The sequence below is a fragment of the Panthera pardus genome, unplaced genomic scaffold (genome assembly GCF_024362965.1).
Source record: "Panthera pardus isolate Hobbes unplaced genomic scaffold, ASM2436296v1 HiC_scaffold_22, whole genome shotgun sequence".
Classification (NCBI taxonomy): Eukaryota; Metazoa; Chordata; class Mammalia; order Carnivora; family Felidae; genus Panthera; species Panthera pardus.
Window position 1 is genome coordinate 30,459,155 of NW_026526788.1, and position 15,530 is coordinate 30,474,684.

General features: G+C 54.4%; 1 protein-coding gene across 19 annotated transcripts in view; it reads left to right on the forward strand.

Annotated features, from left to right (window-relative positions):
• Nucleotides 1-14,625, forward strand: part of LOC109264357 (collagen alpha-1(XIII) chain) — a 79,956-nt gene extending 65,331 nt beyond the window's left edge. For 9 of the 19 annotated variants that reach the window (XM_019444387.2, XM_019444389.2, XM_053888546.1 and 6 more), the window contains 4 exons: nt 977-1,030; nt 2,047-2,100; nt 3,121-3,156; nt 8,991-10,798. In XM_019444387.2, the coding sequence (XP_019299932.2) occupies nt 977-1,030; nt 2,047-2,100; nt 3,121-3,156; nt 8,991-9,212 (366 nt within the window). In that variant the 3' untranslated portion in view covers nt 9,213-10,798. Of the gene's footprint in view, nt 1-976; nt 1,031-2,046; nt 2,101-3,120; nt 8,116-8,990; nt 10,799-11,977; nt 12,017-14,177 lie in introns of those variants that run through there. The other 10 variants (XR_002078702.2, XM_019444396.2, XR_002078703.2 and 7 more) reach the window with 7 other exon arrangements.
• Nucleotides 14,626-15,530: the final 905 nt, after the last annotated feature.

The following is a 15,530-nucleotide window of genomic DNA, read 5'->3' on the forward strand; positions in this document are numbered from 1 at the left end:
GACTTGAGGCCAGGGACTCTGGAGTGCCATTCTGAGCCTGATCGGGCCTCCTTCATTTTTGACGCGCTCTTGTGCCACCTGCCCAGTCCTCCCCCCGTAGTTGCAAAGGGGGCACCGAGAATGTCTTAGCGCTCTTTTTCTTTTCTGCGTGAGGTCAGTCAGCGTTTCCCCCACTGGCTTGTGCCCCAGAAAGCCCCCCACAGGCCAGCCCCTCGTCCTCAAGTCCCTGTCTGAGCAGGAAATCTAAACACCGAGGCCGAGCAACAGGAAAGCTCTGAGATGCACACTTCGTCCAGTCCGGGTGGAAACTGGCGAAGATAATTGTGTCACAGCCAGCCCCGCCCCCACCCCCCGGCAGCCCCGATTCGGGAGCCAGCAGGACACATCTCCCGGCCAGGCCAGCGCTGGCACCCGTCCGAGGCACACTGCTTCACTGTCCGGTGCAGCCTGCCCCGCGGGGCCTGGGAGCGGGTGCAGAGGCCCGGCCGGAGGCGGGAGGCCGGGGCGGTGGGGCGGGTGGGCTAAGCGGTGGCTGAATGACCCTCCCGCGCCTGCCTCTGTATGTGCGTCTGCATCGGTCTCTGTGGCATGAAGCACCTCCCGCTGCATGTGGAGCTGCGACGGCAAGCAGGTGCCAGCCCGCGCCCCCACCCCGGGGATGGCACCCACCCCTCCCAAGCGCTTCAGGGAGCAAACTAAGCAACAGTTCTACCGTTTTCAGCCTTGGCAAGCTTGGTGGTGAAGCGAAAGGGTTTCCCCCCTCAAATCTGGCTCTGAGGCAGGGGGACGCCTCTCTCCCCGAGGCCCCCCACCCAAACAGGAACCCGCCCCAGTCGAATGACTGCCCTGAACGAGCCTGGCCTCGCCAACCCTGAAAATGGGCCTCTGGACCTTGCTCATCTCCAGCGCCGGGCGGGGCTCCCGGGGCTCCCCCTGGCACCGGCCCCCTCACGTCTGCTTTCTTTCGCCTCCCCAGGGTACTCCAGGACCAGTCGGAGTTCCAGGCCCAGCGGGACCAAAGGGCGAGAGGGTGAGTGCTCGGGAACCCTGCACACACACAGGGGGGTGGTCTGCACACCAGGGGCAGTGAATGTGAACACCAGGAGGGGGCCAGCGCCCCGGCCTGGGCTCAGCCGCGGGTCCTTAGCCCCCACCCATTCCTCCTGGAGCAGCAGGGACCTCCTTGTCCTCTCCCAGTGACCCTCACAGCAGCCCGTGGGGGAGCCGGCCGGCCTGGGTTGCTCACTTTATAGCTGTGAGTGGACAGACGGACAGCTTCCCGTGCTGGGCTCCTAGTCACCTGGCATTAGTCACAGGCTCAGTCTGGCAAGGTCCCCGGTGCTGCTGGGACCAGACACACCTAAACCCTGTATGATTGAGGAAGACAGCATAGAACGGAGTGCCAGGTGGCATAAGAAAATCCTGGCAGTCAGGAGGACGGGCGTTAGGCCAGCTCCCACAGTCACGTCTCCCAGCCGCAGCCCGGGGAGTGGGCATGTGCGGTGCCGGTGGGGGGCTCGGCTCAGGGGACGAGGAGGGCTGCCCGTCCCGTCCATCAGCTCTTCCCCAACCAGGCCCGCGCGGGGCGGGTCACCGGAGAGCCGCTGGGACACTAGACCTCCTCCCTAGGTCACAGGCTTCCCTGAGATCACAGCCACTTTGGGAACCAGGATGGCTGCTCTCAGAGGGGACAGTTGTGGCTTCAAAGAAGAAATCAAAGCTCTTTGCCTCTTCCCCACCTTCGCTGTCCATGCTCATGTCCTGCTCCTTGTTCCCCTCCCCAGCTTCTGCTTGAGGGCCAGCAACTACCTTCAGGACAGTGTCGGTTTTTCCAGAGGGCCTCGGGGGATGGGCTCTGCTGGAGGGAGGGAGGTGCCGAGGCACAGTCCACACCAGTCAAGCCCTCCGCTCAGCCCTTGCTTTGCAGTGACAGCTCTTTGAGGGGACTGGAGAGGTTTCCTGGGTTTCACACAAAAACAGAAAACGGTTGATGGAAGGTTGTTGCCCCGTCAGGGAGGGCTCATGGGTTTCTCTCTCCTGTTTCAGGGCAGCAAAGGAGACCTTGGGATGACAGGACCATCAGGAGCGGCTGGGCTTCCTGTAAGTGTTACGGGACGGGAAGTTTCTCTCCGCCTATCCCTACCCCCAACAGAGCCATCGTCACAACAGAAAACCCAGAGCCCGGAGCAGACATCCAGAGCTAAGCCAGAACGCTGATTTCTGTGACAGAGGAGGCTGCCAACAGCCAACTGGCCGTGGAACTTCCCTGCTGGGCACTGCTCGAGGCAGTGCTTGGGACACGTGGCCCCTGTTGGGCCTCAGGTCCTCAAGCATGAGGCAAACACGTACGAGCCCCTCCCGCTGCAAGCCTCTGTGTTCCGTGCAGTGGGGGCCTCACAGATGAATGTGTCAGCGGCCCCTGCCGTCGAGGAGGGGCAGAATCAAATCCGCATCATAGTAATGCCAGAGGGAGAGGTTTCATGAGAGGGGCGGCTCTCCCAAGAGACAGCCTTCCCAATTACGGCAGATTTTCCCGTTGGGTTGTTATAAAAGTTGGTCGCCCAAGAGAGCCAGGACCTTTGTTTCCCACCCACTGGAAGGTGGGAGGTGGTACATCTGTTCACCAGTTCCATGCCCAGGCAGCTTTGCTCGGGCTAACCCTGGCCGGTCCTTGCCTTGTGCCGTTCCCCTAGCTAAAGACAATGGAGAACAGCCTGTACCTTGAAAAGAGGGTATGAGCAGCTTTGGGGTCATTTATCTAGCAAGAGCCTGGCGGGAGAGCCATGCAAATACCTCTTCTGCCAGGAGAGCTCTCTGTGTCCAGGCCGTGTCCTCAGCACCTGGCACTCATTAGCACGAGTGAGCTAGAAGAATAGAGCCACCGGCCCGGGCCTCGGCTGCAGCGAGAGAAAACCAGGACCCTGTTCTTGGCTTTGCCCATAACTCATTATTTGTCTCTAGGTCAAGCCCCTTTGTCCCCCTTCTGTAAAATGGGGATAATTAAGCCTGTCTCTGATGAATCAGACATCAGTGAAGACCTTTATGATCCTGGAAGGAAGGACGGGATGGCCATCCTGCCTTTTCTCATTAACGTGTCTTCATTTGTGCGATTTATTACAGGGTTTACATGGACCACCCGGGGACAAAGGAAACCGGGTGAGTCTGAGCCTTTGCACTCTGGCTCTGCTTACTAATGTCTTCATGATGTGGTGGAATGATCAATTGGGGATTCCTGACCCACCATTGGCAGATACAGTTTTTCCTGGCAAATCATCCTGAATTAAAAGGCTTTATAGTGAGGGGCTCACTGTGTAGCACGCAGGCAGCCTGAGGCCTAATCCTGAAATAGAAGCATGGATTTTTCCACAAGACAAGGGGAGACTGAATCCCAGGGTGGCCATCAGATTAGCATTGCCATCCAGCAACGGGAGTCACGTGCCCAGCTCTCCCTAGGGTGCCCTGATAATGGACCCCTAAATGGTATTTTCTGAAACTTAGTTTCGCCAGGCATCCCAGGCCACTGGTGAGAAAGAAATAAATTCCAGTTCCAAGCGCAAGCAGACAGCTGTTGTAAGCAGCCAACCCTTTAAAAAATCATCACAGCCATTATTTCTCTTGGAAAAAGTCAGCAGGACCATGAAATGAATTGCACCTCCCGAGGTCCTCTGCTGTCCCTTTGGTTTCTGCCGTCATCAGCAGGACACAATTATTGAATGTCCACAGCACCCATGGCCATATGGTGGTACACGGTGGATGACACAAGACGCCTCTGGGCCCAGCAGGGACCATTTAACTACACCCGACCGAGAGATGACCACCGGGTCCCTTCATAGAACGTCTCATCTGCTGTTTCCTCCCAGTGGTTCTCGGAGTGTGGCACACAGCTCTTAGAGGCCCAAGTGCATCTTCTAGTGGGTCATAATATCCAAGGGTCTTAGAGGTAGACAAGAATGAGTAGGGGAACAGATGGAGAACAGGCCAGAATCACGACAAAATATACTGAGCTCACGCAGACAGAGGCACAGCAGATAGCTTTCAACCCCTGGTCTTCTGGCTGATCTTCGAGCACTGATAACCGTGTTCATGGCTAGAAAGTGCCAGAATCTGTATGCTTATATCTTGCTTATATCTTATATCCTGTCATTTCAACTTAAGGTGTATTTACTGAACTCCTTCTATCCCTAAATTGTCCTTTCTGGCAGCAGGTCAAAAGCAACTCAATTTGTTCTGTGGCCTCTATAAGTAAGAGGGAGCAGGCAGAGGGGCCCCTACTAAACTGTCCGTGGAAAACCAAGTCTAGAAACCACTGGAAGAAACAGACCTACTTCCAGAAATGTGCTGGCTGTTCAGGCAGGCTGGGAAGCCCACCTTCCTGACTGTGACCACCAAAAAAATTGATCATTCCACCTCTTAGCTGGCACACTAATTCCCTTTCTAATTTATTTCTACAGTGCTCTGGTTGTCTTTGTCATACTCAATTAATACTTTTTGAACTATTTCTTAAGACTTTTCCAGTTGGCTTGAGGCAGTGAGCCATTTGGAGGCTGCAAAGCCAGTCCCCAGTGGCAGCGACCATGTTGCCCTAGACGTGGAGACAGGCAGAAAGATGCCCTTGTCCCAGCTGGAGGGGTGGCAGGAAACTGGAGGTGCTGATGTAAGGGACTGGGGTTGCTGAATGCGCCAGTGAGGTCCCAGGAATCCACGGGAGAATATTTCTTCTCCACGACTCCTTCCTAGCTAAAAGTTTTACACACTTTCCCCTGCCCCACCCATAAATTAGCAATATGCCACTTAGTAAAAGTCAAGTCCGGCAAACGGTCAAGTTGCACAAGCCCGCTTTCGAGCATACCGTACCGGACAACTGACTTATTCCGAAGAGCGGGTCTCTGAATCAAGGAACAGCTTGTGTCCTCTATTCAAGAGATCTGACTCTCAGGGTGCCAGAATGTGCTGGAAGAGTTCCCCCTACATCTCACCTCCTCAGACAGACCTCTTTCTACCCCAGGCCCTAATGGACCTTTGGGTAGAGATGTAAGGGCTTGGTGATAAAGCTTTCAAAACAAAGGAAGTTCCAAGCACAGTCAATGCTTTGCCATGGACAGTTTTTTTCCCTTAGGCTTGAAGCTCAAGAGTATTGACACTTTGGTCAAGGGAAAAGCCCAGAGGGGCTTAGATGACATTCTAGTTAGAAGCTCCACTGTTGCTCATGAAGGTGAAGCTGCAGGTGTTCCAAGCCCTGCCCCCACCCGGTAGGAGAGGGTGGCTACCTGAGGTAGCTCTCAGAATTCACCACACGTCATGCCTGGGCCTCCGAGAGGCCCCCGGTCGCTGCACCGAAAGCCTGTTGTTCTGTCTTATGGTGAACCAAGGCGCCATCTTAAAACTAGGCTTGCCTGTGTCCCACCAGGCAACGGCCTTGGAGCCTCTTTCCTGTTCGTGGAAGGAAGAAGGTCCTTGCAGTAGCCGGCAAGGCCCAGAGCCCCAAACAGGCACTTTCCTAAGGGGGACACACAGGGCAATGGAAAGAATGTTCTGTCCTTGTCGCAAGAGACGGTACTCTTCTCGGCCTTTAGCGGCCTCGTGCATTAGGCCCAGGAGCCACGTTTAGGATGAAAAAGGCGGTCACAAGATAAAGGGTGGCACGAATTTGGCAATCTGGCGTCAGGAAAATTGGGTGCCGCGGTGGGACTGCCTGCCAGCCAGCCAGCCGGAAGGTCTGCGTGCACGCGGGGAGGCTGTGGTCACTGCGAGACATGCCGTCTGGGTGTGCATGTGCTTGTGCATGCGAGCGGCCTGCTCCCCCAGGTCCCCTTGCCTCCTTACCTCTCCTTCCTCCATTATCTCTTTTGGCCCGGGCTGGACACTTCCTTCCTTCACTCCTTCGATATCTCTCCCCCCGCCCAACACGTTCACCCCATTACCATAACCCCATACCCCTCATCCTTTTCTTTCCACTCTCCCAGTTGCAATTTATTTCTTCTAAGGTCAATTCATGCATCCCTATATTTTACAGAAGCCTCTGCTCCTCGACTTTAACTTGCCCTTTCCCCACCTAGAACCCCCTCTTTGCCAGGGCCTCTTTTTGTCACTCTTTGGGGGTGGGAGGCAGGGAAAATGTAGGTAAAGCTAGTACTCTACTGTCTCTAGAGGGCGTCCACTGTAAAGCCATTTCCTGGGCCCTTAGAACATGGCGCCCCGTGGTGCAAGCTGCCCACCTGGAAAGTCAGGACCACCGCCGACCCTCTGTTGCCCAGAGGCGAATCATCAGGGCCCTGGAACCCCACCCCCGCCCACCCCTCAGGAGCTTTGCCCACCCTCTGAACATGGGAAACTGTGTTTACTTTTACACTGACCGGACCCAAGGTGAATAGGGGACCACATTGCTGAGAAAGTTGACCGTGGGCTTCCCATCCAAGCAGCCGGTGGTTTTGCTTGTCCACTGCTCGGGGACAGTTCACACCATCACGTTCTCACTGGTGGGCAGAGCTCAGGGCCAACACAGTCACACCTAACGCGCATATACACGTTCCCTCCTAAACACAGCATTTTCCAAGTGAGGATTTGCACTTCAGAAAACCCACTCAGACCAGTGCACTGGCCATCACAGGGAACCCCTGGAATCAAGAAATGGGCGGACTTTCCAAAGATTCGGGGAAACATAAAAACTATTCTCGTCCTTTGCCTCCCTCCGAGGAACCTTGCAGCCTTCCACTGCAGGAACACAGTAGACGTGACAGGATCGTGTCCGGAGCCTCGGCTCCAACACTGGCCAAAAAGAAGTAACAATCGTCATTGGCATCATTGTGCGGCAACTCTCTCCGGCTGAGCACGTGCCATGTGTCAGTATTAAGCACTTACCGTGCACAAAGTCATCACACCAAAGTTTTGAAGCAGGTCATATTATCCACGTTCTACAGGCTCAGAGAGGTCGAGTAACTTCCCCAAGACACGTTGCTAGTAATAGGCAGAACGCGCTCTGGCTCCAAGCCTTTGCTCTGATCCCGCGCTGCCCGCCTTCGAGGTCTTGTCCACCTCGGGGAGCACAGTGGAAGCCCCCAGGCATTACGCCATCGGCCTTCTGCGGCCGAGGAGACCCGTTCCCAAGAAGGCTCCCCACGGGCACACTCGGCCCCTTCGTAAGGAAACCCAACATGTGAAAATCCAAACTCAAATTCATTAAAGAACTCCCCATTGCCCCTTTTTAAATGGAGAGTGATCCTGACGCATACAAAGTGGGGTTCCATTTAGAAAGAGGATGCTTAGGGAAGTTTTGCAGAAACAAATGAGCTCCTTGAACCAACCTGTCAATATACAAATAGCTGCCTATGATCCGGACCAGGACGGGCCAGAGACACACGTACAATGAGAGGACCTCACTGAGAACCAGGAGCCACCACGAGCCCCGGACACACACGTACACATGGACGCTTGTACACTCATGTGCAAGCACACAATCGTACACGCACACACTTGTACACGCATGCCCAAGCACATCTTCACACGCTCACACACACGCATGTGCACACACACGCACACAAACACGCACACATATCCCAGGGTTCTAGATAAAATCATCTTGCCTCCTAATAGAATATCAAAGGGATGAAAACCAATTGGGACAAAAGTTGCCATGTCAAAGCCTTTCAAAAATGGACCCTCGAAGAGAAGGAAGTGGGTCCTCTGTTCATCACAGACCGCTCTGGGCTCGGTGTTAGCAACGCTGGCCACAGATAGATTCCATCGACACTTCCCTCCACTTCCAGCTTTGAGCCCCACTGCTCCCTGTCCCCGGGCCTCAGTTTCCTCCCCTGCCCCCTGCCCACCTGCCTGAACCAAAGTCTCCAGTTTCTAGAGGAGTAAGGATGGGTGCTGGCCTCAAATCCTACTGGGAAGAAGATCCTAATTAAGAGACGGTATTTTCCCTCTTTGATTTTTCTTTTTTTCTTTTTCTGTTTCTAACCTTAACACGGGAATGATCCTAAAGTTTTGATGTTATTTTTTTCTCTCGGACTAAACCATTATTTACAGGGGGAGAGGGGGAAGAAAGGCTCTAGAGGGCCTAAAGGGGATAAGGGAGACCAAGGAGCGCCTGGATTAGACGCCCCCTGCCCGTTGGTATGTCTTCATTTATCACTCGCATTGTTCTGGTGTGTTCCTTGAGGTTTGCCAAGTTTGAAACCAAGAAGGCAAATATCTGCTCACTCGGCCAGGGAAACTCTGCCTGCTGTTGGCTTTGCCTTCAAACCACAGCTGCAGTCATTCTGGCTGAATCCCTTTCCTTCAAAGCTGTAGAACAATGGACGTGTGCAAATGAGAACCCGCTCCGGAGGAAAGGGATTTGGGGAGCAGGCCTTGGCCGCGAGCTCCAGCATGGCTTTGGAAGCCGGTGTAGCGTTTGTGAGCCCCTCATTTGCCTTCTTCGTTTCACGGCCACCTCTGTGGCCAGCAGTTCAAGCTGTTTTGGGATCCTTTGTCAGGATGCAGGAGACCGCCCGGGTTCATGTCCCCCGGGGGCCATCTATACCCCAGACTGGGTAGAACAAGGCCGGAAAAAGGGGGCTCTTAATATACAGCCTCCCGATGCCCACTAGCCATCCAGCTAAAACCAGTAGGGAAGCACCCCCAAACAGGCTTCTGAGGAACGATTTGTGGCACATCAGCCGGGCTTCTCAAGTGCCTTCACAATCCATTGGAAGGCTCTGAAAACGATGTTACGCTACCTTTGAAGTTCATCTGCGCTGTTTCCAATTGAGTCTTTAAATGGGGAGGGGGCTGGTTGTACATGTGCCACGGCTCAGCTCTCGTGGCAGCCAAAGAGAGCGCAGAGGTTGAATTTGGGACAGGAGGATCAACGGGGATTTGGGCCCTGCTCGTCGTAGATGCCTCAAGGCCCTGCATCCTGGCTGGGGTAAGACTTGGGCCTCTCCACTCCACAGTCGGAGCTGGCCGGCCTCAACCTAAATAATCATCGTGGTTGGTTTTGTGAACAGGGACACCGAGGTTTTAAAGGAGAGAAAGGGGAGCCGGGGTTACCAGGGCTGGACGGACTGGATGCCCCGTGCCCATTGGTATGGCATCACCCTCCCTCGCCTGCATGGCCGACTCAGGCTTCCCCACGTGTGTGGTTCTTGCCCGCATGCCTCTCCAGCCGCCCTCCTCACGCCTCCTGCCCCATCCACTCAGTCTCCACTTCCTGCCCCTTCTCTCTGTAGACGCTAAGGGTCACCCTGCCCTGGCTGGTCCTCAGGGCCTCCAAGCATGCCCCCTGGAGCACGCAAAGCTTGCCAGATGTTTTCTTGGCTTCTTCCTCCAGCTGCTGCAAAAGCGCATCCCCTTAATGTGAGCCATCCCGCATCTGACCCTCCCTTCCTAGGGGCTTCTAGCCAAACCTGCCCGCAGAAAGTCAGGAAGGTGAGATCGTCTGGACAGGTTCTTGGCAACTGTGACTTCTCTTCCTTCACACACTGCGGTTGGTTCAGCAAGCATCAGCTGAGCCCCAGGCGGAACGTTTGAATGAGATGCCTCAGCCAGTCCCACACCCCTTCCCGCTCCGCCATCTTGTGATGTGGCCGGGGACAGACGGGCATGCTCATAAACGTGGGTAGACTGAGAAGTTCTAGAACTGAGTTAGAAGAGGGGGCCACTCTGCCCGTTCTTCCGGGCTGGCTCTGGGGTCACTACCCCGGTGCTACCACCAGAACTAAAGGATGGTCCAAGGTCAGGATTTTAGATACTAAACGATTCATCCTTTTTGCTTCAACCTGGGGAAACACTACAAAACCCTCCCTTGGCTTCCCTCCCTTTCATCTGCAGATGACCCACCACCGGCAAGTCTGGAAGAGAATGGAAAGGTCGAGAATGTAGTTGAGGAAGAGAAGAGGGGAGACAGGGAGGCACTTAGGAACCCTCCCCACGCATGTGCTTGCCGAGTGGCCACAGTGCTGCTCACACCTGGCTCAGGGTCTCTCGGGCAGGGACGTTCTAGCCCCATAGCCACCCTTTCACCTCACTGCAAGGAGAGAAATGGACGGCACCTCACTCCAAGGCAACTGGCTTAGGAGGTTCCCGCTCTCCTAAACTTCCCCAGGAGGTCTAGAGTGCGTGGAGCTATTTTCATACAAGTAAGAGATGAGGGCTCCAGGTCCCACGTCTCACTCCGGGGTCACACGAGAATTATCTCTGAAGAGAAGAGAAAAAGTTGTAGGAAAATACGCTGTGTGCCCCTGAGAGGTGACCACGGAGCCCCGTGAAGGGACTTTTTAGGACCAGTATAGACAACAAAAGAAGACTGCAGGGTAGCATGCTCCCCCTTCCTCCCACCCCCCTGCTGAAGCCCCTGCTCACTGCCTCCACCTCCCCACCGCCTGGCCTGATGACCCCCGAGCACGCAGCCATAGGACCCCGGTCCCCCCAGAGCACCTCCACTAATCACCGGCCAGGTCTCCTCTCGGCCACGTGCCTTCCGTGGCCTGAGTACCTTGAGTTGCGCTGGCCCGCGCCACCCTGCTCCTCTCTCACACACTCCCTCCGCCTGCCGCACTCTCCTCTGTCGCCCTGCCACCATCACGTGCCAATGGGAATGCCGCCGTGGCCCCGCGGAGGCTCCTCTCCCTTCCAGGGTCCATGTGAAGTGTCGCCCCACGGCAGGCTGGGGAAGGGGGCAGGTCTCCATGAAGCCCTGGAATGCACCACCTCCCCCTGCAGACCCTCCCTGACCCAGAGGGGACAATGAAAGTCATCTTTATTTGGTCCTTAATGCAAACCGGCATTTTCTGCAATAACATCCCATACCGATGTGTCCTTTATCTATGAATCTCGCTGGGGAAGTGTACATATCTTCCCTTTCTTGTTTCTCGTCGTGGCTCTTTTCCCGTCCCCTGCCCTGTGTTGTTGTGGACATGGGGGCAGGGGGAGCTATCTCAGTTTGAGATAACTAGGCTTCTTCTGCCCTCCGCGGCGGGCCGGCTGCCTGCTACTTGCCAGGCGAGAGGTTTAGGCACCTGTCGTGGTGGATGAAATCGATCTGCGGCACAGAGGGCTCCCATTCAACCACCTCTGGGCTAACCGCTTGCTCCAGTCATCTGAAACCCTGTGTCCATCCTTCTGTGCCCTGGAGCGTGGAATTCTAGGATCTGGGCTGCAATTCTAGACCAGATCTAGGCCCCGGTTCAGCCTCACACTCCCACCTTGTCTCACAGTTTCCAGATTCCCCCAGGGTATGCCAGAGGGGGCCAGGACATCAGGGCCGGAGAAGCCTCAGGACGTCCTGGGGCTACAGGTGCTCCGTGGGTGCCACCGGCAAAGGGGACAGATGGGGCACGGTTGATCCCCATCCTCCACTTCATCTCCGCCCCCGGCCCCAAATTCCCAGTAATGGCTGAGGCTGAGCCCGAGGACAGCGTCGCCCTGCTGAAGGCACCTCGAGACCATGTTGCGATTCCCATGAGGTTGCTTGCCTCTTTGCACCCTGCCCTCCTCCTTATTGATTATCGGATGGGAACCGCCTAGATCTCTTCCTCCTGCTGCTCAGGAAGGGAGGAAACTAAGATCATAGGAGAGCTGGGGACACCTTAGTGATCACCTCCTACAACCGCACCTTCCCCAGGTTTCACAGAGGACGAAACAGGCCTCCAAACGCTGAATGACTGAGCTGTGAGCACCTAGCATTCAGTACAGCCAGAGCAGAGACCTGCGCGGCCGAGGGCTGTTCCTAACAGGACACTCAGGTCACCGCTGCTCGCTGACCTCACAGGCGAGGGCAGCCTCCCCCTTGGCCTTGCACGGTGACTGCGTGTGACCCTAGTCAGTGGGAAGTCCGGCTTGCCTCCCACCCATTTCGGAGGCTCTGCCCTGAAGCAGAGGAGAGGGATAGACAAGAGGCGGGCTGCCACAGTGTTTGCGGCCCTTGCTCCCCTGTCCTGCCTGCTCGCCGGGCTGTCCCAGAGTCTGAGCCACCTGCCTTCCTTCCTCCCCGCAGGGCGAAGATGGCTTACCAGTCCAGGGCTGTTGGAACAAGGTAAGGCCGCCCGGTGGTTTGCGGTGCCTCGGGGGACACAGGGGTCCTTGGGGCTCCATTCTCAAGTGACATCATGCACGCACACTTTCCACGCTGAGCCTTTCTGCAGATGAGGCCGCAAGGCATGGGTCGAGAAAGGAATGATCCCAAAGGCAGGGTGCCCATTACACATCCCATTCACTGCACGCACTTAGAGAACCTTCAAAAATGTTTTCTGAGGCATCCGAGGACCCCAGCGTGCGGCGGGTCCATGTGGCCCCACAGCCGATCTCTTCATGCTTCGTGTGGTTAATTTCTACAGCACCTTTCCTCCAAGGACTACTAGACCTTGGGGTTTTTTTGTTTTGGGTTTTTGTTTTTGTTTTGTTTTGTTTTAGAGAGAGAGACAAGGAGAAAGGGAGGGCATGAACGGGGAAAGGGACAGAGAGAGGGTCTCCACACTCAGGGTGATCCCACAACCCTGGGATCTTTGTGAGCTGAGCTGAAATCAAAAGTTGGACGCTTAACCGACTGAGCCACCCAGGCGCCCCTAGACCGTGTTTCAAAATTAGTTATCGGCAGCTATTCTCGCAGCGTTCACGCGAGGTCAGGTAAGCCACATGATGACATTTATACAGATGTCGGGAATCTAAGTTGCTTAAACTATAAACTCACTTAGCTTCTGTACCTCCTCGTAGAGACTGACCGGCTCACCGCTCTACCCTTCCCCTTGAACTTAAGCTGCCAGAGCTTCCTGCTGGCACACGGGGGACCTGCTGCCCAGTGTCTCCTGAGCTCCCAGAATTCCCATCAGCAATGAACTTTCATTTGCTCACGCTAGCCTTGGCGTTGGCATCATTAACACCGTCTAACACCACAGGGCTGTGCTCCTGAACCCAATCACCCCGCTCAGTCCGGGCCCCCAAAGCACAGGGCTCCTCTGTGCTGACTTGATGACAGCCATCAGGTCACTAATCCGGAAGCCCACCCGGGTCCTCGGCAGAGGTGGCGGCCGCGATGCTGCCCACCCTCCCTCCGCAGCCACCCTCCACCTGGCTCCCACCGAGACTTCTCACAGCCCTCACTACGCGGTCTCCAGGTGTTGGTCTATCCTTCTAAGAGGGCTGGAAAGGGGCGCCTGGGTGGCTCAGTCGGTTAAGCGTCCGACTTCAGCCTGGGTCACGATCTTGCGGTCCGTGAGTTCGAGCCCCGCGTCGGGCTCTGGGCTGATGGCTCAGAGCCTGGAGCCTGCTTCCGATTCTGTGTCTCCCTCTCTCTCTGCCCCTCCCCCGTTCATGCTCTGTCTCTCTCTGTCTCAAAAATAAATAAACGTTAAAAAAAATTTTTTTTTTAAATAAATTAAAAATAAAATAAAATAAAATAAAAGGGCTGGAGAACCCAACCTATCCAAGAGTTTGTGCATACCTAACCCAGCCCTGTCTCAGGGACAGTAGTGGCCCGCTTAACAATGAGATGAAGGGTTCCTCTGTGCTAAATGCCCGGAATCTCCTTAGCTCACGGGATTGAGTTAAAGGTAGTGAAACCACCAAGACGCCAGGCCCAAGGTGAAGTACATGTACCCAAAGCATCCCTGAGCAGAGAAGGGAAAAGCTCAGCTTCAAGGGAGATGCCCCCCTGAGAATCCGTCTCTCCAGCCATGCCTCGTCCCTTTGGTGTGTCCCTTGAGACCTAGTTAAAACTCCACCGGCGGAGGGAAGAGACGTGTCAAATGACGTGTTTCCAAGATTTCCTTCTTCAAGGTTGCCGCTGATGGTTAGGAGACGGCAGTGGTTGAGGTTGGCAGGGGGAGAACAGCCACTGTCCAGAGCTACGGTGTCTTGGGGAAGTAACTAGAAAGCCTCCTGTCTGTTGGTCCACACCAGAAATTCAGTCCCGGACGATGCGGTAATTCAACTGCCAAGCCCCCAAAGGCCACATAGAGAGCAAGTGCCCTCTAGTGGCCAGGAAGGGGGTGACAGGAAGGCGAAAGTGATTCCCTGCCTCTGCCTTCTTTCGGGGTGCAGACAGCTCGGGGGTCTTCCGCCCAGGGGGCCGCGGGGCCCTGTTCCAGAGCTGCCCCCTCAGCCCTCCAGAGAGCACACTCCTTCCCCACCAGGGAAGTAGACGCCCGCAGACCCACTGACACTAACTCTACGTTGTTTTGTGTGTTTTTGTTTTGCAGTGATGCCTCTAACCTGGGATTGGCCTGTGTGTGTGTTTGTACATAGAGTATTTATTTTTATACAGTTTTCACTTTTGGCAAATGCCGGAAGTATGATGCATCTTACAGATTATTATTAAAAAAAAAAGAAAGAAAAAGAAAACCTTGCATATTTTGTACAGAAAATGCCAACCTCTTTCCTTTTTGTTTACAAGATGTTTTGTATACGTCTACGACTCTAATACACTTTTTGTTTGTGAGTACGGGCATATGTTTGCATGATATTTGTGCACACTTATTAAGTATTGAAGCTTAATAAATTATTGTGTTCTGGTGCCGAAGGGGGCCGGCCAACACTAAGGTGCTGGCTAGCTTACGTGTGAACTCACGGGGATGTGGACATCGGTGGTGTTTTTGCCAAGAATATTTTAAGCTCTTACGGATTTTCATTATTAAAAAAAGTTAAACGTGGCAATTCCTGATCCTGATCAATCATTAAATTAAATACATTCTTTCTTGTGAGAGCAGCAAGTTCCGAAGCAGGGGTCCTCAGAAGTAGACAGCAACTGTATGAAACTGTGAGGTCCAACAGAGGGAGGGAGGGGACTCTGAAGCAACGTCTATTGTACGATATCCCAAGTTCGTTCTAGAGCCATGTGAACATCTCAGATTCACTTGTGCTGAAACCCTCTAGGATCCCCAGGGCTCCAAAGGGCTATTTGTTACTGCTTTTGGTTTCTTGGGGGGGTTTTTTGTTGTTTTTTGTTTTTGTCTTTGATGATTTTGTGTTTTTCTTCCTTTTGAGTGACAGTCACTAGTCACAGCTACTGCTGTTGGTGGCCGTTCGTTTGACACAGATTTGCAAGGCCCACGCACCACTAGCAGCTGGAAAGCTTGCCTTGTGGCCACTGCACTCCGACAAAGAACATTCAGAAAACACTCACAAATCTGGGCCAGACTGGCAATCCGAAGTTGTGTTTATTTGTTAGTAAATAGAGGGTTACAGAGTTCTGTTCACAGCACACGGCTTAGGAGAGGTCTCAGGAAACCTGCCCTAAGTACCCCCTACGTGTGGCACACAGGTTTACTGTTCGATGTTTTACAACATACATTGGTGCTTCCTTGGGGCTTGAAAATAACACGCTGCTCTAGACACAGTCACACGAACACTACGTTAGGGGGCTTCACGTTCGTGGGACCCTTGCCACATTGTGGTAAGGGGACCACCGGCTGCCCCGACCCAGGGGACCAACCATATCAACATTCTTACTCTAGACGGCCACTCATGTGTTTTGGGAATCTGCTTCCTTCTCTGCATCTCAGCTTCTTCGTTTGAAAAGCAAACGAAGCTACTGAAAAGTAGGCCTGGAGCTG